The sequence below is a fragment of the Callospermophilus lateralis genome, chromosome 17 (genome assembly GCF_048772815.1).
Source record: "Callospermophilus lateralis isolate mCalLat2 chromosome 17, mCalLat2.hap1, whole genome shotgun sequence".
In the NCBI taxonomy this organism is placed as follows: Eukaryota; Metazoa; Chordata; class Mammalia; order Rodentia; family Sciuridae; genus Callospermophilus; species Callospermophilus lateralis.
This window is the reverse complement of record NC_135321.1, coordinates 24,203,082-24,224,613: the sequence shown is the minus strand read 5'-3', so window position 1 is coordinate 24,224,613 and position 21,532 is coordinate 24,203,082. Positions and strand designations below refer to the sequence as shown.

Sequence of the window (21,532 nt, the reverse complement as noted above, 5' to 3'; positions counted from 1 at the left end):
CAGTTTGCTATAAAAAAGACAAACATTAAAATAATTTTAATGCTCCAAGCTGCAAAAGTGTAGTGAGACAGATCCTCTCACAGGTCACTTGTGGAAATATATAATGATATACAGATGCATAAATTGTACAATGTTTCTGGAAAGCAATCTAGCAGCCTATGTTGAATCTTGAAGATATACATAATCTCTGATGGCAAAACCAGTAAAATTCCAGTTATGACACTAAAAATATAATTTCGAAATGTGAGCTAAGATTTATTAATAAACAGTTCATTAACCATGAATTGATAAAACACTGAAAATAATCAAAAGTGGCAACAATGGGATAATGGTTAATATATTCTAGGATATCTACAATGCAGGCCAGATAGGTACTAAAATGTATGGGTCAAAGAACTGATGATACCACAGAAAAATGTTCACGATCTAAATGTTAAGTAGAACAGAACAGAGAATTGTTTAGGTATGATCTCAATTCTATTAATGTGTGTGTTTAATACATATACACACGTATGCACACACAGGAATGCAACAATTGTTACATAAAATTATAATCAAGGAATTACAAATTGAAACCATACTGAGATGCCGTTACAGAATTGGCAAAACCATTAAAACTAGGATGCAAAGCAATAATAATTCTTATACACCATAGGCTACATAGTTTAAGGAAAGGACTCACTGTTGTAGAGAGTTCATAGCAAGGTTTGTCAAATTACAGCTTTTCTACTTTAGTACTTAAAAAAATAATAAATACCTTCATTTACAACTTACCAAATCAATATTTTGCATTATATCCTGAAATGAAGGATGAGTCCGAAACTGTTCAAAGAGATCGCGTTTGTAAAGCAGTGCATACACCAAGTTTGGGTTGTGGTGGAGAGAATTTGTCAGGCAGGAATTGATGATCTCCAACATCATTCGAATCACTTCTTCAATGACATTGAGGTCCTGTGCCTATGAGAACGTAAACCCCAACACAGAATCAGTGGTTTCCTCCTTGCTATAGAAGTAATCAAAATTCAGGTAATTATTTAAAACTAGAGCAGCATTAAAAAGATCTTGTAGGAGAGCTGTTCATGGTTATTTCTATCAAGAGTCTTTAGAATTTTTTTTCTTTTTAAAAATTAATTTAGTTACTCTAGGTAGGTAATATATGACAACAGAATGCTAGAATTAGTTTTAGCAGTTACTAAAGGATTTGAATTAAAATTGTTTGATCTTATTATGGTGATAATTAGGAATCTCATATAATAAATATGAATAAATGATAGAGTCACCAATTTAGAAGCAAATTTAGAGCTTACTCAGCTTCAACAGATCCTCATTTGCAATCTCATCCTAAATCATTAGACTTTCACAATGTAAATTAGTAAAGGGGGGATCTTACTGTTTCCCAGAAAAGTTCCTAAATCAGGAAGTAACCTCAGTTTTCTGTACTGTCATTTCAACCATTATATTTACAGATAAATAGCTTGTGGTTTTGTCACTGTTTCTTAGAGTTAGCAGTCTTTGGGAATCTGAATATAAAATGATTTGCCAACATCAAAACTCAAGGTAAGCAATGAGCAAGTTTTTTAGTGAAAGATCTAGTCCAGCTCCCAGCTTCCAGCAGGAAAGTGGCCCAGTGTGGTCCTGGCACCTTGGAGATCTCCAGAACTCTTGCGTGCAGGAGTAGGCTGAGCTCCCAACTACTCCTGCTGCCTGCCAGGCCCAAGGGTAGCAGGTTCTCTGGCTCCCTGCTTTGAGTGCTTTTTCTGTTTTGGGTTCATCAAGAAACATCCCTGTCATTTTTAGGTGTGGCTATGTATTTTAAATGTTTCCTTATTATGATTCATCTATTATTGGTATGTTTTTATTGTAAAGGGGAGGAGATCAGGCTTCAAATTTGAAACTGACAACATAATCTAAACTGTAAGTTCTCTTAATTGTATTTTCATCTCACCTAGTATTTGAATGACTAGTGGAGGAGAAGATATGGAGTTTCAGAATTTTCTCTCAGGTAATTTAAAAGTCAACTCAGTATGACTACTTCCGAAACAAAAGTTGTCCAAAATACTAGCTTCCTGTAGAATTTTATGTTAATAAATATTTCATATACTCATTTATGTTAAGTCTAATATATTAAATTTATGTTTACAGGATTATCTGTTGATGGATTACAATTTCTACTTTCAAACACATCATTTATTCTCAATATTTAATTAAATAATTTGCTGAAGCAAAAAGGAAAACATACCCAACCCTCAAACAGGACCTGCTCATTTAAACCCAAGCTAAAATATTGACCATTTATTTCATTCCTAAGTCAGGAAAGTATAAACTAAAAACTTTAGATCAATATGCAATGCTCTGCATTAATTTTTACTTTGCATCAATCTGACTGAAGGCTCTTTAAGAATTATTTTAACCCTTATATATTTAAAAACATTTCTAGATATCTTATTTAACTTATTTTATGTTGTTTCTCTATCATAAGTTCTAATGTTACCTTTTACAGACTATATTCAGCTACAGATATGTAAATTGAATGACAAGAACATATAGTTTCTAATGTTATTCAAATTGAAAATGTAATGTGGGAAGATGTAGCAATGATATTTTATATGATATTAAATTTAGCTGTATTGTCATGATAAAAGGCACTTCTATATTTTCATGCTGTGAAACAAGGTAACAAAAATGAAAAATTATACACAATTAAGAATACTAAGTTAAACTTAAAGAGGAGCTGGTTACATTTTCTGTCAAAATCTATTTTAACATGTAAACTTATAATTTAGGTTATTAAAATTTCAACACAAAGACTTTCCAGACCTCAGCACAACTATCCTTTTTATGAGATAGGGTCAGTTTCCTTCCTGGATATACCCAGGGGTGAAATTCTAAATATTTAACAACTAGTAGACACTGTTAGTTCTATTAGATGGGGCTGTACACAACCGGAGCAGCCCCACCAACTTGCAACAGCTGGATGTCAACTACAGTTATTTTCACAACTACTCTCAAAGGAACGATTCCTTGAGAAATTAAATGAGATTACTTGAAGTCAGCTATCTACATTGATTAGTTTTATTATGTTCTAAATATAGTACCAAAAATTGCTACATGTATCATTTCATTCAATTTAGTAATTCTTTAGTTTAATTCTGAGTTAGAAAGTTTAGAATCTGGTCAAAGAATCATAACATCACAAAACATACTCAACACTAGACACTAAAGCTACTTCCTTTAGAGCTAGAGTCTCTTTCCTTCTATAATGTTCATTTCAAGTATACCAGCTTATCCTGGAACACAGAACATATACTACTGCAACAAATTCATTTTCATTTTTAAGTAACAACCACTACTTTAAGAAATAAAGTGTTAACCACTACTTTAATTATCTTTATGAAACAGCCAGAGTTCCTACAGTGCAAGTTGTTCCTAGAAACCATGCTCTGTGGTCCTTCCATTTCTGTTGGAAGATCATTTTTAGCTTTAAGATATCAAGGAGATTGTGAAATAATCATGGGTCAAAGGGGTAAACTATGTTTACCAAAAATAAGATAATCAACCTTTTGGCTAATTTTAATTTCCAAGAAAAATTATCAAAATAAATATAATTTGTAAGCTATTTGAGTCTTTAAGTTGCTACTATGACTAGATTCCGGTGCAGGTCACTACTGGATATGGCAGTTAACCATGTCTTTTATGTTTCATTTTAAAAAAGCATTATTGGGCAATAATGACCACTTGTAAAATGATAAAAAATTAGAACAAATTGATTAGAGAGTTTTTAGAAAAACTACAAATTCATCCAAATTTCAACATTTAAATAGACCTAAAGAGTTGTCCAATTTAATCATTATTTGGGTGCCAACACTTCAAATGGTATTTAACATTTTTTCCCCCTTTTGGTGCCTGGGGATTGAATGGAGGGCTTTGCACATGCTAAGCATGAACTCTACTGCTAGCTATGTACCAAGCCCCCATTTAATATTTTTTAAAAATATTTTTTAGCTGTAGTTGGACACAATACCTTTATTTTATTTATTTTTATGTGGTGCTGAGGTTTAAACCCATGGCCTCGAACATGCTAGGCGAGTGAGTGCTCTACCACTGACCACAACCCCAGCCCTCAATTTTTTTTCCCTAGAAGCTTAAATGAGGCTGTATTTGTAAAAACCCTTAAAGCAGTGTGTAACACCAGGTAAGCACCATATGAATATGCTCCAAAATAAAAACAAAAATATTATTAAAGTACTTTAAAATGGAAAAATCACTGTAACTTTAGACATTATTACAAAAAGAACAAAAAAGATAAATGTCTTTCTAAAGTTGCTCCACTAATATAATTACCACAAATGCCCAAAACTCGGAAGTCACATTTCTAAGTTTTAAATTTGAGTCACAATTTTTACTTTTATTTATAAAACCAGTCTTCTAGAAAACCCTATGCAGAAAACGGCCTTATAGAATAAAATAAATTTTATAAAAATTATATGCTTTTAAAAGTTAACCATGTATTCTCTGAGCTGTCAAAATTAGCTTTGTCAGAGATAAAAATCTCATTGACAGAGCAACAAAATATGCAGAGATAACAAGATATATGTTACCTCATCTATTGTACTCATGGTCTTTTCTTTTTAGTACATATGGCTTCTGTGACAGGAATAAGGCCTAGATTAAAAAAAAAAAAAAGTGGGTGCATACTTACTTCATTGCAATTTCAATGTAAAAAAAAAAGATTCCCATTTCATGTTTTATTTGAACATGTTGGGAATGAAAGCCCAACAAATTCTATGTTAAGTAGTAATTTAATATCTAATAGACAAGTTGGCAGTTGTGGGAATATTTTACCCAGTTAACAGCACTCAGAGATGCCTTTCATTCTATAAACTTCCTTTTCCTTTTAAGAGGGAATTTATACAGTTAAATAGTTTCAAATAATTTATTTTTAGTTTCCTTAGGAGGAGCATATGTATCTTGTTTGTATTAGTTTTGGGGGGATTCCAAGAGAGTTGTCTAAATTTCCTGCATTTTCAGCAGAAAATAAAACCTTCAACAAAATTAATAGGACTTTGCCAAAGGCAGGGAGCAGGAGGAAATGTGTAGGCAAGGGCCTTTTTAAAGTCACTGAGCCACTGGCCTTCAAAGGCAATCCTCCGGTGACAGACTTGTTATCTTTGCGTTGTTAATTCACTGGCACACACACTGCAAAGCTTTGTGACCATGTTATTTGTAGCCAGAATTGGATTTGTCCCAAAATATCAAGCTTCTAACTAGCTTTGTGTTACATACAAAATCACAGCTGAAGAATAGATCCTGTGACCAACTTAGACAATGGGTAACCTTCATCAAGGGGTGGGAGGGGCAGGTGGAGAGAAGAGAGCAGTGTTTGGGCCCCACTGTTCCTGCAAGGGAATAGAAACCAAGCGGTCTTCACTCACTCTTCCTGGAGCCCAGGATCCTCCACTAGGACCCTGGGAAGTGGCTATTTACAAGTCACTGCTGTGCAGGCAGTGGTGGCACAGGACAAGATAATGGTGGCCACCAGGGCACTGACTTAAGTTTGCACGTTTTCCCACATCTGGAAAATTATCAAAATTCAATGAAGCTGCAGTCCCCAACAATTAGATTACCTCAACAGGTCATGGTACAGAAAAGCAGGTACGAAACAGTGCTGTCCACCCTTCCCCAGGCCCTTCTCCCAGAAGGAGAGACTAAGTATACACCAGAGCCTGACATTTTTCGTTTTTTAATTTAAATGCTTTAAGAATTAATGTTCATTTTCATTCTTTTAAAAATGTATTAGTATTTTATTATAAAAAGAAATACCCTTTCATGTTCTATAAAAGGTAAAATGGCACTCTGGGAAGATGTGCTTTTTTTTTTTTTTTTAATGGATTTGACTTCCTACTGAGTGCCTCCATTTACTCCAACTTAGGTCCCAGTGTCCCAATTGGGTCCCAGCTCTGCTAATAACTAGCTTTGTGACCTTTGGTAAGTCACTTGAGTTTCAGTTATTTGCCAAAACAAGTGCTTATGTGATTTTAAACAATTTCTCTACTCTGAAGTCTCAATTTCATAAGGAATGTAAAAAATACTGAATTCAGAAAAAAAATTATGAGTATAACCAATAATGCAATTAGTGTAGAAAAATCTTTAGAGTGACCTCAAATTCAGAATTTACTTTCAATTATCCCATCACCTTGAATGGAGTCATTGTCAGTTTTTAGAAGAAAATCAATGCCCCTTGAAAGTACAAACATGCCAGGCTAAGTTCCAAAATAATCACTCTAGACTGAAGAACTTATTGCTGCTTCTGTTCTCCGTGCATGTTAATTATCTTTGCCATTGTCAATGTGGGGACAGCAGAAGATCATCTCTAAACCTGTCTGTCAAGGACTCTGCATTGACTTCAGAGACCTACAATGTTTGGTGCCATTTTTAATTCTTGCTTGAGAAAGAGTCAGTGATGCTAAGAAAGGCAGTAAAGAATCATACATGGGGGTTTTGTTAACCTGAAGTAAAAAGGAAAAATGGGTGCAGCTGCAAGTTAGCAGAGAGCAGCTCTAGGTTGGGTTCAAGTCTCAGTTTTTTCATTGACTGGGCAAGCCACTTTCTTGGGCCTCAGTTTCTTCAAATGTAAAGTAAATGGGTTCTCTGGGACAATGCCAGGAAACATTATTAGGTGACTGAACTTGGGCTTCTGCTTAGGATATAGGGGAAAAAAAGAAAAAAAGCCTCTCCATCCACTCCTAACATGAGGAAAAGCCAGACAATTTAGAAAATCTCAAGTCTTGCTGTCAGAGAAAAGAAATTTCAAGGCAACCAAGTGAAATGAATTCCTTCTAAGGAAAGAAGAAAGACAGGCACTCTCACACCTTAGACTGAGTACGGGAGGAAGCTGTGTTCTCTGCTAAACTTCCAATGAATTTGTAAAGGCTAAGTGTGGTCAGCTGGGTGAGGCTGGGAAGCTGGAAAGTTGGGCCCCAGGTGGAGTGAGGAAGGCCCTTACTTGAGAGCACTTTTCCACAGGTCTCCACCAGAGCACATGAGAAAGGCTGTGTGTGGAAAAGGAGATGTAAGGAAGTCACTCCATCAGTCAAGCTTACAGAAGGTGGTCAGCTGCTGCTGGGGACAGATGCCAAGACTTTTGGGCTTCCCAGACTCCACTCTTATTCTATGTAAAAGCCTAGAGCCTTAAGCTAAGCCAAGAACACAGGTGTTTCCACTGCTCCTAGGCGAGTATATACATAACCCATCCTGTCCCTGAATGGGTATGAGACACTCTCATGCCTCCAGGATATGGGCAAAGACCCACTCTAGTGGTGGGAGAATAGAAGCAAAACAAATTCTAAAACTGGGATTTCAGGCAGGAAACCAGTTTGGGTTCAGAATTCCTTACCTGTATCAAGAAGAGGTCTGCCCCAAGGGTAAGGGACAGGGAGTCTGAGAATGCCTAACCTCTGGGATTCAGGCACATTTAGGGACTCCCCAAGATTGAGACGGACAAGTATAACAAAGAGATCCCTCTTCCAACCCAACTGGATGGACTGCTGAAAGCAGAGGGCAACAAAAGAACACTTAAACAAAACAAAAAACCTCCCTCTGACACCCCAGACCCATCTCGTGAAGTATAAAGTAACAACTGTGGGGAAAATTTGAAGGTAGTATTGCGCTATAGATATAAACCCTAAAAGCTTAAGTCCCAACAACAGAGGCAAACCCACTCACAGCAGAGGCATAAGGACTTTTAAACCCCAGTTTCCTTTGACCTATTCACAATGTCCAGTATTCAACAGAAAATTATGAGATGCATAAAAGAAATCATACAGTCCCTAAGCACAGTGGCCTATACAACTGGTAAGCACTGGCAGGTGCTGGTGAGGGAGTGGTGATTCAGACACATTTGTGTCTCACTAAGGTTAGCACTTAGAGGGCAGACATCCTAAATGGATGGAAGTATCAGGGGCTATGGGTGCCTTGGGGTAGGGTGGGGTTGACTTGGTATGGGGAGTACAGCAGAGTGGCTAGACATATGAACTCTGCAGCCAGGCCAGGATTTGAATCCCAGTTTTAGCATATACTAGCCATGTGTTCTTGAGCAATTCATTGAAACTCTCTGAGCCTTAGCTTTCCCATCTGAAAAATGGAAATACTACCTATTTCAGGGGAAGTAAGGATTAGATAATATAATGTATTCAAAAACATTTGCAGCCTTACTTAGCAGGTAAAAGGGCTCTTTACACAGTAATGATTATGAGCACTTATTTTAGGAATAGGCAGAGGCCTGTAAAAGTTGTGGGAAAGGGGAAAGGGAGAGGGAAGTACATGTACAAAAAGCCTAACAGTGAAATGGAACATGGTTAGAAAATTCAGTTAGGTGTGAATACTAAATGTAGGGGAGTTGGGACAAGAGGTGAAACCAGATCAAGCAGGGTTCACAGATCAAGTCTGATGTCATCTTTAGTGCAAAGAGGACTTTCAGGGCTTCTCTCCACTGTTAAGATATTACAGAAGAGAATTTAAAAACCACTTCTGGCAGCACTGGGGAACTCTTGGAGAAGAGAGGCTCCAGGAAGTCCAGGAAGTAGACTGTGCAAATCCCTCAAGGGGTGCTAGCCTCCAGGCCAGTGCAAAGGGCTCTAGAAATGGACAGGAGATGGCAGAAACTGAGACTGAAGGTTGGACTATTCAAAGTTCTGAAAAGGAGCCCAGGGGAGACATATTCTAACAACACCACGTAGTACAAAGCTACAGAGATTTTTTGTCTCTGCAATTTTAATGTTACAAATTTCTCCTAAGAATTAAGATTGTGCTTAAAGATTTAGTCCCATGATATTTATTATATAATAACCCCTGAATTTGATCATCAAATTTGAATTAGTCTTCAATTCAGTTTGACATAATAAACTACTACAAATTTAGGGGTTTACAACAACATAAAATTTATCTCATAGTTCTGCAGGTACATTTGGCTGTGTTCAGTTTCACCAGGCCAAAATCAGCTAGGCTGGGTTTCTTTTCTGGAAGCTGGGAGAGAATCTAATTCTAAGTTCACTCAGATTGTTGGCAACATTCAGTTCCTGTGGTAACAGAACTGAGTTTCCTATTTTCTTTTGGGGTAGCACTAGGAGTCTCTGTTAGCAACTCAGGCTACCTGAACTACTCATCCTATTGCTCCTTCTGTCTTCGTACCAGGAACAGCCTGTCAGATTCCACATACCTTGACTCTCCTTGAGATCCTCCTCTCGCATAGCTCTTCTACTTCAGCTGGAGGAAATTCTTTGCCCTAAGGCCTCATGTGTTTGGATTAGGTCCACATAGACAAACCAGGCTAATCTCCCTATTTTAAAGTCTATAACCTCATTTCTATCTCCAAAGTCCCTCTTGCTAAGTAACCTAACATATCTGCTGATTACGGGATATGATGTAGACATTTTTTTAGGGGTGCCCAAAAGTAGATGATTGTTTACATAAATTATAGTGTAAATAGACAAATGAATGTGAGGCTATTGAAATGATTATGAAACTAGTTTTGAAATGCATCTAAATAGGACAGACTGATGGAAGAACAGAGATAAACAGGTAATGATAAAGCAAGTTGAATAAAATGTTAATTGGGGAATCTGGGTGGTGGATACATAGGCATTCATTGTAAACACATTTTTCCCAACTTTTTTGTATATTTGAAATTTTTCATAATAAATATTGAGGGAAAAACAGAGCAGCCCAATGATTTTTCAAGTCCTTCTGGATTTTCCAAACTTTATTGGGTAAAAATCTAAATGTCTGCAAGGATATGTTTTTTCCAGCAAAGCAGCAGGAAATAAGGTTTTGTTTAAGGTTTACAAAAAAATTAATCTCAAACAGCATTAACTATCACTCTAATTTATTTTTCAAATAATTACCAAACTAAAAGAGAAAGGCAATAGTATAGAGTGCATTTTCTTAATTATTAAAGAAAAACCAAATAATCTCTCGAGTGTGAGGAGTTTTGTTTCCAAAAGGCAAGTTGTCACTGCAATAATTAACATATAAAATCAATGATGTTTTGATTTGATTGCTTCTAGACAAAAATAAGCAAATCTACTTCACAATTTAACAAAATTTGACAACACAGATCCTCTCAGTTGGCCAAAAAAGATATAGTGAAATGAACTTTACAATGAAAATACACAAGATAATGATTTTACAGACATTAACTGGGGGCCAACACCATAACATAGGCACTATCCTAAGCACTGGGAACATAAATAAAGATAAAATAAAATGCAATCCTTTGCTTTTACTTTACCCTTGAACTATAAAATATTGTCTAGTTTTGTAATGCGGAAATATCTCAAAAATACTTCTTTCAAGATATTTACAGTATACTACTTGTACTGTAGTGTGCACTTACAAAGGAATTTAACATTAAAGGAAAAAGAAGGAGAAGTAGGAGAAAAGAAAAAACTGATTTCTTTCACTTGGAATTATTGCCAGTGTATCTGAGGGATACTAAACCTCACTGGGCATGGAAGCTAGTGGCCCAGTCTCTGGTCAATCTGACTTGCCTCTGAATCCTTGTTTTACCACCTACTACTTACGTAACCTTGGGCAAGACTCTAAACCTTGATTTATTTACCAATAAACTGGTAGAGTGAAAATGAATATGAAAGACATCTACTCCAATGTCTAATACAGAATATTAGCTCAAGAAACTATTGTTCCTACTAGTAATCATGAATGAAAATTTCTCATTAGAAGGAGATGTGCCTAGGAGATGTATTAATACTATCGCTACTAAGATAAACTGTACCTTTCTCTGACTTGTACTGTAGTGTGCACTTAAAAAGAACAAAGAAGTGCTTCCATGATGCTGAAATTTGAATTTAGAACAAATATGTGAGTTACAATGAAATGCTCTGAGCTGTGAACCTGAGATCTTTAAGAACCTAACTGCCATTATTACACTAAATGGTTAATCTCCTTAGGAAATATGTTTAAAAATAATCCAAGTCTAATGCTGAAATATAGGTGATCCCTGATTGAAGACAGCCTGATTTGACACCCAATGTATTATAATCATATTTCACAATAAGGACAAAAAGTTGTAGTTACAGTTGCCTAATGAATGGTTCCAATGCCTACATTTTGTCTAAATAACCACTAAATGCTCCTGATTCAGTCAAGGTCAATGGCAATGGGGGTGACTCAGTCTGCTGCTACAATTAGAGCAAAAGATCACTAAAGTTGCCATGGAAACTGCCTATTGCCCAGCAATTACCATTCAAAACTTTGGGAGGCAATCCCTGTATTAAATTTGCAGTTTATTTCTTGAGGCAGAAACTAATTTTAAAAGCAGTTTGAAGGTCCTCAGGGTAACAATAAATGTTTGCCACAGAAAGCATCACTACAAGATACTGTCAGTCCAAATGTCAGTGGATTTTATACTTTTCAAAACCTCAAAGGCACCTAAATTTTTAGCTGTCAGTGTTTATGATTATATGGCTATAAAATAAAAATTTTCAAATCTATTTTTGTGTTTTCATAGTATGAAATTAGTCTTTTGGGGTGGAACTTATTAATATGTGTAACATTTATGAGGACCTCACTTAACAGGGATCAACTCAGGATCAAATTCTAGCAATCAACTCATGGGTTGGGGCTGTCTGTCATTTTGCTAAGTGGTGCTAATTTGGGGGGTGGAGGGAGACAGATGCCTAATTTTCTTTTCCTCACGTTTTTAGAAACAACTATCAATATATAAAAGAAAAATCAAAATAAAAAACAAACTGTTAATGTAGTATGAAGGGAACCCTCGCCCTAGGAGAAAACGAGAGTTGATATTAATGGAGAAGTACAAACAAGGCTCTTCAAGGAGCATTCTCAGTCAAAATTTTATTTGGCAAGAAGGAATGTGATCCCCCACCTCCTCTTTTTTTCAATAGCACTTCTTTATTCTACTTGTATCAAGAGGGGGATAACAAAGAGATTTTATTAGGGGTAAGATATGAAATGCAAGTAAAAGCCATAATAATGATTATTTAAAGAAAACTTGCAGATACCTGTACCAGTATTAAGAGTAAGAAAGACAAGATTCACTTGGTAGTGTTTCTCATCAAAACAGAGACAATTCAAGGAAGTCACATAATGAAGACACAGGTGGTTTTCCACAACATATGAACGTATGTAATATTTGTCTAATCCCATTATCTCTTACCAGAATGTGCCAAACCTTCACATCATGACTTCTGCTATGACCAGTGACCACTTCCTTCCTATATCCACCTCATGGTGGTGTGGAGAGGACTGGATGAATTATGGTACTCAGAGCAAGGCCTGGCCCCAATGAAATGGAAAGAATACTGAGCTAGGAGTCAGAGGACCTGAGTTCTAGGACCGACTCTGCTAAACAGTTGCTTCTGAGCTTAACCCATCAAATCCCAAGTTTTCAAATCTGTGAACACAATAAATATTCAAACATTATTTTGAAGTTACCGTAAGTGGTAAACTTGCTACTCAATTTAAGTTTTTATAGGTGTTCCACATCTGGCACAATGGACAAAATGGGTTAAGCAACTCCTTTAACTTTTCTGGGTGGAATTTCCTCTTTTGTTAAGTAGAAACGCCGTGCTTGCCTACACTGCAAAATTATGAGGATTGATTTATTTGAAAATGGTTTATTAACTATAAATGTTATAAAAATGTGTAGTCAACTGTATGTATTGAACCCTTTTGCCTTTGACTCTAGAAATTCTGCCTTTTCCTAATTTTGTGCGAAGATTAAGAAAGAGCAAAGAGGTTCGAAAATTTAGCAGCAGATAAATGAAAGTGGCCATAATTTGGTCATCTGTCCTTAAGTTTATAAATAAAAAACAGGCAGTTTTGGGGTTTTCTTCAGTAAGGCAAACCATGCTCTTCCTAAGACCCAGAGTCGAGACAACATGAGACACACACCAGCTCAAGTCAGTCTCACAGCAGACGTACACACTGCACCACTCAAGCTGCAACCATGGAGACAAGGTGACACCTGCCAATCTTTGGCAAGGACCTACTCATGTACAGGAACAATTACAGAAGATCCTATTAGGTAATGAACAGTTTTTAACTTCTTGAAAACCTCTTGGTTTTACCAAAAAATCACATTACGCATTAGGTGAACTCCAAAGAATTGGGGAAATGGTAGTACCAACCAATTTTAGTAATTTAACTGCCTTCTTAATAAAAATGACACTCCAAGAAAAATTTTTAGAAGGTATTTTTTTCCTACATATTTGAATATATACATATATAATGTGTTGTGACATTCTTTGAACTAATTTACTGGTCATTGTCCAATAGGAACTGCTAAGTCTCTTTGGTGTGTCAACAAGTCAAATAAAAGAATGATTATGATCTTTTTAATGGCTTCTGCATGTCAATTAACATTTGAGTAGATTAGATAAGGAATCAGACATTGAGCAAAAAGAATTAAAAAAAAAGACAAATGGAGAAATTAAAAATGTATCCACTGCGCGCACGCACGCGCACACACACACACACAAACCACGGTTACAAATTGCCTTTTACAAAAGATCTCAAAACAGTCGCTATCTGAATATCCCTTGCAGCTCCTAAGAGCCTTGATAATATGGATAATGAACACCTGCTCAATATTCTGGGCTTCACTGTGATTTTCTGGCTGTGGAGGTTTGGTTGAATGTAATCTAAACAGGTGGGAAAGTTTGGTTAATTTCTTCAGATTACCAATCTAAGTGATGCAATTTAATAAATTCTCCCAATGGGGACCCATTAGCAACCTCAATATTTCCAGATAAAATATATCATCCATTTAAAAAAATAGCAATTGACCGACTTTATGTAAAGGCGGAGCTTACACTCCAGTGGGAAAACTGTGAATTGTGGAGAACACTACAGAGGCAGAAAAAGGGAGAATAAATAAAAACAATTTAGACTGGGACCTGAATAAAGAAGTACAGGAAGTGTCCCATTTAAAACTTCACATTATTCGTATCCCTTTAATTCCTTTCGTCTAATTGCTCTAGCTACAGTTTCAAGACTATGTTGAATAGAAGTAGTCAAAGAGGGCATCCCTGTCTTGTTTCAGTTTGTAGAAGGAATGCTTCCAATTTTTCTCCATTTAGAATGATGTTGGCCTTGGGTTTAGTATTGATAGCTTTTACAATTTTGAGGTATTTTCCCACTATCCTTAGTTTTTCTAGTGTTTTGAACAGGAAAGGGTGCTGTATTTTGTCAAATGCTTTCTCTGCATCAATTGATATAAAAACTATCATTACTTGCTGACATGATTCTATTCTTACAGGACCCAAAAAGCTAAACCAGAAAACTTCTAGAATTAATAGATGAATTCAGCAAAGTAGCAGAATATAAAATCAATACCCATAAATCAAATGCATTTCTTTCTTTCTTTTTTTTTTTTTTTACAGCAGGAATGGGAGCCTTTATTAGGACAGGAGCGGTATTTATACATTCCACACAGCTTATCTAATTAATATAAACTTAGATACAGCAGTCAACCAATCAGGAATCTCCACACTTAATGGCTCACTGGTGTTACTTCACAAACCACTCCCTCTGGCATTTTGCCAGGCGCCATCCAGACTTGTTTACAGACTCTAACATTTCTCTGTTAAATGCCAGGCGCCATCCTGACTTGTTTACAGACTCTAACACATTGCCATAAATTGGAAATTTTTTTTTTATCACAAACAATCCACATGCTTTTCTTTTTCTTTTTCTTTTCTCTGAAACATCATAAGCTGGACTGGAACCATGGTGGTCACAGATATTTATTCATAAGATTGTTAAAAGGATCGACTGAGAAGGCAAATTTAGTACACTGGGTCAAACATAAAATTTAAAGTCAACAAACTACAGCCTTTGTAATCACAGCTCATAAAAGGTGAATGATTTTTCACAGAAATCCTTTGTATTGAAGAGAAGCAAAAATTTTAAACTGCCCATTCTTGAGCCTAGATTTTCTGGTTGGGTTTCTTATGTTGATGACATTTGCCATCAGCCTGCTTGGAAGATGATTGGGATTTTATCACATTATCTAGGCCAGGATAGGCTCTAGAGTTTTCTTGGCTTTTCTGAACTATCATCCATTTATTGAAGAGCTACGATGCTTTAATCACAACCCAAAGAACTTCAGAAGCATCATTTGATATACTAAAATAGTCTACAAGTATTATTAACTTCACATTTTCACAGGTGAGAAAACTGAACTTCTCCATTGCCACACATTCAGTGACTTGAAAATCAAGCATTCAAATCAAGCCTTTCTAATTCTAAGATTATAACTTTGTATAAATTAGGGTTTTTTTTTTTTTTTTTTTTTTTTGCCATACTACTTGCCATTCCTCAAATGCATTTCTATGCATCAGTGATGAATCCTCTGAAAGAGAAATTAGGAAAACTATCCCATTCATAATAGCCTCAAAAAAAAAAAAAAAAAAAAAAGAAGAAGAAGAAGAAGAAGAAGAAGAAGAAGCATACTTGGGAATCAACTTAACAAAAGAGATGAAAGACCTCTAAAATGAAAAATACAGAACAGTAAAGCAATAAATTAAAGAACATCTTAGAAGATGGAAAGATTTCCCATGCTCTTGGATAGACAAAATTAATATTGTTAAAATGGATATACTACTGAAAGTGCTATACAGATTCAATGTGATTCCAATTAAAATCCCAACGACATTCCTTATAGAAAAAGAAAAAGCAATCATGAAATTCATTTGGAAATGAATAGCTAAAGCAATTCTTAGCAAGAAGAGTGAAGCAGGAGGCATCACAAAACCAGACCTTAAACTATACTACAGAGCAATAGTAATAAAAGTGGCATGGTATTGGCACCAAAATAGACATGTAGACCAATGGTACTGAATAGAAGATAACAGAGACAAACCCACATAAATATAGTTATCTCATACTAGACAAAGGAGCCGAAAACATACATTGGAGAAAAGATAGCCTCTTCCACAAATGGTGCTGGGAAAACTGGAAATCCATATGCAGCAAAATGAAACTAAACCCCTATTTCTCACCATGCATAAAACTCAACTCAAAGTGGGTCAAGGACCTAGGAATTAGGCCAGAGACTCTGTGCCTAATAGAGGAAAAAGTAGGCCAGAATCTTCATCATGCTGGATTAGGCTCCAACTTCCTTAACAAAATTCCTAAAGCACAAGAAATAAAATCAAGAATAAATTGGTGTGGATTCAAACTAAAAAGCTTCTTCTCAGCAAAAGAAAGAAAAACAATGAGGTGAGGAGAGAGCCTATATTTTGGGAGCAAAATTTTTGCCATATGCACGTCAGATAGAGCACTAAATCTCCAGGATATATAAAGAACTCAAAAAACTTAACACCAAAACAACAAACAACCCAATCAATAAATGGGCTAAGGAACTGAGTGGACACTTCTCAGAAGATGATATATACGCTGACTGCGGCATATATGAAGAAATGTGCAATGCCTCTAGTACTTAGAGAAATGTAAATCAAAACTATCCTAAGATTTCATTTCACACCAGTCAGAATGGCAATTATCAAGAATACAAATAACAATAAGTGTTGTCAAGGATGTGGGGGAAAAGGCACACTCACACATCACTGGTGAGACTGCAAATTGATGCAACTAATCTGGAAAGCAGTATTAGAAAACTTGGAATGGAACCACCATTTGACCCAGCTATCTCACTCCTTGATCTATACCCAAAGGACTTAAAAACAGCAGCCACATCAATGTTTATAGCAGCTCAATTCACAATAGCTAAACTGTGGGACCAACCTAGATGCCCTTCAATAGATGAATGGATAAAAAAACTGAGGTATATATACACAATGGAATATTATTCAGCATTAAAAAATAATAAAATCATGCATTTGCAGGTAAATGGATGGAGTTGAAGAATATCATGCTAAGGGAAGTAAGCCAATCCCAAAAAAAAGGCCAAATGTTTTCTCTGATAAGTGGATGCTGATCCATAATGGGGGGGGGGGCATGGAAAAAATGGAGGAACTCTGGGCAAAGGGGGAGAAGGGGCGGGAAGGGGGGGCATGGGGGCAGGAAAGATGGTGGAATGAGATGGACATCATTACCCTAAGTAAATGAATGACTGCACATATGGTGCAATGCTACATCGTGTACAACCCAAGTACTGAAAAGTTGTGCTACAATTGTGTACAATGAATCAAAATGCATTCTGCTATTATAGATACCTAATTAAAATAAATACATTAAAAACCTGCATATTATATTTTCAAGAGTTTCATCAGTTAAGTGTCATCAGATTTCTATGTAAATGAAGCAGAAATCCAGAAGCAGGGGAAAATGCCTAACTGTGGAATACAAAATATATCAGTCATTTTTTTGCCAGTCTCTCCTGAATGACCAAAAGCTAGACTATGCTTAAGCGAGTGAGGGTGCTGATGAGTTCATTACTTTAAAAGCTAAGTTTCAAGAACAATATATTAAAAACAATTTTGAAAATGATTCCAAATATTTACTGTACGTGAGGGTTTGCTTTCCTGTTCTTATATTTCTTTTCCCTAAATTCCTGCTTTAATTTTTAATTTTCAGCAAAGTAATAAACACAGCTTAAATGTTCAGAAAACTATTAAAATTAAAACAGAGTCATCTCCTAACATGTCCTTTGCCTCCCCTCAATACTCATTATCTAGGGGGAAGTACTCTGAACCATTTTAGCTGTTTCCTCTAATATTTTTATCTTCTATTCTGAAATAATGTTTGCTGTTATTTCTAACTTTTAATTCTATACTTTTACATTATTTATTGACTTCTTACTCTCAAAAAATAAGGCATTTCCTCTTTTAAAGTAATTCTAGATTAGGCTTGAGGTTTTACTGATTCACTAAACTGTGAAAATATCTTTTTTTTTTTAAATTCACTGTATGAAGGAAACACTGAAAAGAAATGGATTTCCTCTAGGCTAAATTGTTGAAGGAAATAAAAACAAAATTAGCAGGAAATCTGAGAATAAGATGGTGCTTCAAGCTTTATGATACTGCATGGAGATAATGGCAATTAACAAAATCCCCTTCTATCTGCATGTCTATTTGTCAGATGAGGAAGAGAGAAGAGGAATTTCTCATGGTTAGTTAATGGAGTAAAAATCTGGGTCTGTGAAGCTATAGCATATTTCAGAGTGCCCTCTAAGTTCAATTAGGCCTCTCTGAACTGCACCCCATGGTCATTCCCTCCCTTTGACTGACAAATTCATTTTGTAGCTCTCCAATATGATGAATCCTAGGTTGTTGGTTTTTTCCTTTTTCTTATTCTCTTTTGTTTTCTCTTCTTTTCTTTCTTTTTAAGAGTCTGGCATTCCCAATAGGCAAAGCGGCAATCCTGCAGGCTTTCTCTCTTATTCCTGTGCTATTACATTTAATTTGCGCTTTTATAACTTTGTGCTTACGCCCACAGGCTTCTGAACAATGGGTGCCCATTCAATAAATCCAAGAAATAAATGACTTGATGATTGTAAGTGCTTTGAACTCAATGGACAGAAGGCTCTACATAAGTAATATAATAGTAAGGACACTAGGATAAAAGCATAAGAAGAAAAAAACCCCATAATCTAAAGCTTTTTCAGAACGAATGAACAGAACAAACACACACACACACACACACACACACACACACACACAGTTGTCATCCTTTTTTACACAGCATTCATTTCCTTCATTTATACTCTTCCTCTATATTTTTTGATAGGAACATGACAAACATTTGTAAAGCAAAAATACATTTAGAGTTGCTTTTAAGGAGTATTTCCTTTGAACTATGTATGGGTTGACCACTGCAAGGCTTCCTCTATAGTATAAGAAATACTTAAATACATTCTGAAATCTCATGGAAATAATTCTAGTGCTTGAGGAGGCCATTTGGTATTTCCTATAACCTGTGATATGACAATCATTTGTACTCTAGTGCTTCTTACTTATTTTATTAAGTGTAACAACTTAAAATCTGATGTTTAAAGAAAATTAATCAGGATTATTTAGCTACTATGAGGTATATAAGTTGTTATTAAAGTACTGATTATCAAATTTGTATTTTAAACAAGCTGGTCTATTACATGAGTCCCCACAAGTACTCATAGAGTATGTTAAAAAATAGGACAGGTGCAGACATATTCTAAGGCAATTAGAAGGTTAAGAATATAAAATTAGGAGATAATATAATTAATAATATAATATAATTAAGAATATAAATTAGGAGATTAAGACTATAAAAGGATATTAATTTTATATCCTTTCTTGTAGAGACTTCAATTTACAATTCTATTACTTAAAATAATCTTTTTAGGATTAATCTAGTTACCAGTTTATACTATTTCAAAACTGCTTTTGAATAGTACATGCCTAGATATCATCTGTTTTGCCAAATCCAGTGGACATGCTTTAATCCTCACCTCACTCTCAATCTTTAGTCCATATTGGATTCATCATTTCTTCCTATTTAAGAGATGCCTACTTGATACCATGCACTTGGGGGTCTCCGTAGCTCCCCTTGTTAAATAAGAAATAGACTGTTCTCATGTTCAGACAGATTTTGCCAAGGAAGGATATACAAATAAGTCCTTGTCTTACTTTCTGTACCTGAACAATGATAATCGCATTTGACCAATGACTGTATCTATCATTTACTGAAAACCTACTTTGATCAAGTCAGTGTGCCAAGAACATCACATGTATAATCACTAACATTCAATACAGTTGTGTAGCATAGATGTTAGCATCCTCACTTTATAGATATGAAAGTTCAGAGAACACAAAAACTTCACCAAGGTCACTAAATACTAACCTAGAGAGTACAGCTATTAAATGCTAAGACTGAGAGTTAACACAAACTGTCTAACTGGCAGTGTATCATTATGCTACAAGGCACTGGACAAGAGGAGTTTTTAATAGGCTTCTTCATAATATGCTTTGGTTTTCAGTGATAGGCGAATCAAGGATATATATGTTTCTATCTTTCAGAGAGTAGAAGCTGTAGTGAAATAGCAATGGCCACTAAGATTTACAGAGGACAATATGCCAGATATTTCCTAAGTACTCTCTAGGCACTATTTAATTTGATATTCACAATTCCATGAGCTAGGTATTATTATTTTTTGTGGTGCTGGGGATTGAACCCAGGGCCTTGCATGTGAGGCAAGCACTCTACCAGCTGAGCTATATGCTGGTATTATTGTTTTTATTTAACATATGGAAAAATCAAAGATCAGAGGAGTGAAGGTCAAGGTCATATAAAGGCTAAATCTAGTTCTTTCAGATTCCAATGCCCATATTAATATTTTAAAAAACAGTGGTAAAATACATAAAACTTACCAATGTAACAATTTTTAAGTATATAGTTCAGTAACCTTAAGTATACTCTTACTTGTATAACCTCTTTAACTTGTTTTATTGGAAAATTTCATATATATATAAAATATAAATAGGAGGGCATAATTACTACCTCATTGTCAGAAGCTCCCCTCACCTCACGGTCAATCTTGTTTCTTTACTTTTATTCACTTCCTCCCCTCAAGTATTATTTCAAAGCAAAGCATATTTTTCAGCCATATGTATGTATTGATAAATACCTTTAAAAGATAAGGATTCTTCTTTTTTGGGGGGGGAGTGTGTGTGGGGGGAGGTACTGGGGACTAAACCCAGGATCTCACACATATTAGGAAGTGCCCTACCACTCAACTACTTCCCTAGTCTTTAATTTTACTTCGAGAAGACAGGGTCTTTTTAAATTGCCTAGGCTGGCCTTAAACTTGTGATTTCCCTGCCTCAGCCTCTGGAGTAGCTGGGATTACATTTGAATGTCACCACACTTGGCAGGAGTCTTCTTTTAAATAAACACAGTGCCATTTTCCATATAAAAAATTAATACTGAATATTTGAAAATCATCAAATCTCATGAGTGCTCAGCTTTCTATATAGGTTGAAAAAATTTAAAGGATAGTTTGTTAGAATGAGGATGTAGGTGAATGTTGTGGTGCACACCTATAATCCCAGTGGTTCAGGAGCTGAGGCAGGAGGACTGCAAGTTCAAAATCAGCCTTAGCAATTTAGTGAGACCATGACTCAAAGAATAAAAAAAGGGCTGGGCATGTGGCTCAGTGGTTAAGCATCCCTGGGTTCAATCCCTAGTATTCCTGAGAAAGAGGGGTGGGTAGAGGATATGAGGATCTAAAAAATAGTCTCATCCTTATTAAAGTGTGTTTTATTCTCCTTTTTCATGGCACTTTGTCAGCTGAATAAACAGTTATTTGTCCTATATAGTTTCCTGCAATCTTGATTTTGCTGGTGTTTAATGTTTCTTTGTTCTGCAAATTTCTGGTAAATTGGTAACAAAATCTAGAGGCTTAAATTATTATTATTATTTTTTGTTTTTTCACAAGACTACTTCATAGGTGGTAGAGTATTCTACATTAGAAGGAACATGATGTATAGTTGTACAGTTGTCTAAGTCAGCAGCCACTGATGATGCTCAATGCTTGGATCCACTAATTTATTAA

The 21,532-nt window shown here is 35.6% G+C and overlaps 1 protein-coding gene across 2 annotated transcripts in view; it reads right to left on the bottom strand.

Moving 5' to 3' along the window:
- The window catches only part of Dym (dymeclin), a 354,439-nt gene that overhangs the window by 71,982 nt on the left and 260,925 nt on the right, over positions 1–21,532 (bottom strand). For both annotated transcript variants that reach the window (XM_076836810.2, XM_076836811.2), the window contains exon 15: positions 775–957. In XM_076836810.2, the coding sequence (XP_076692925.1) occupies positions 775–957 (183 nt within the window). The remainder of the gene's footprint in view (positions 1–774; positions 958–21,532) is intronic.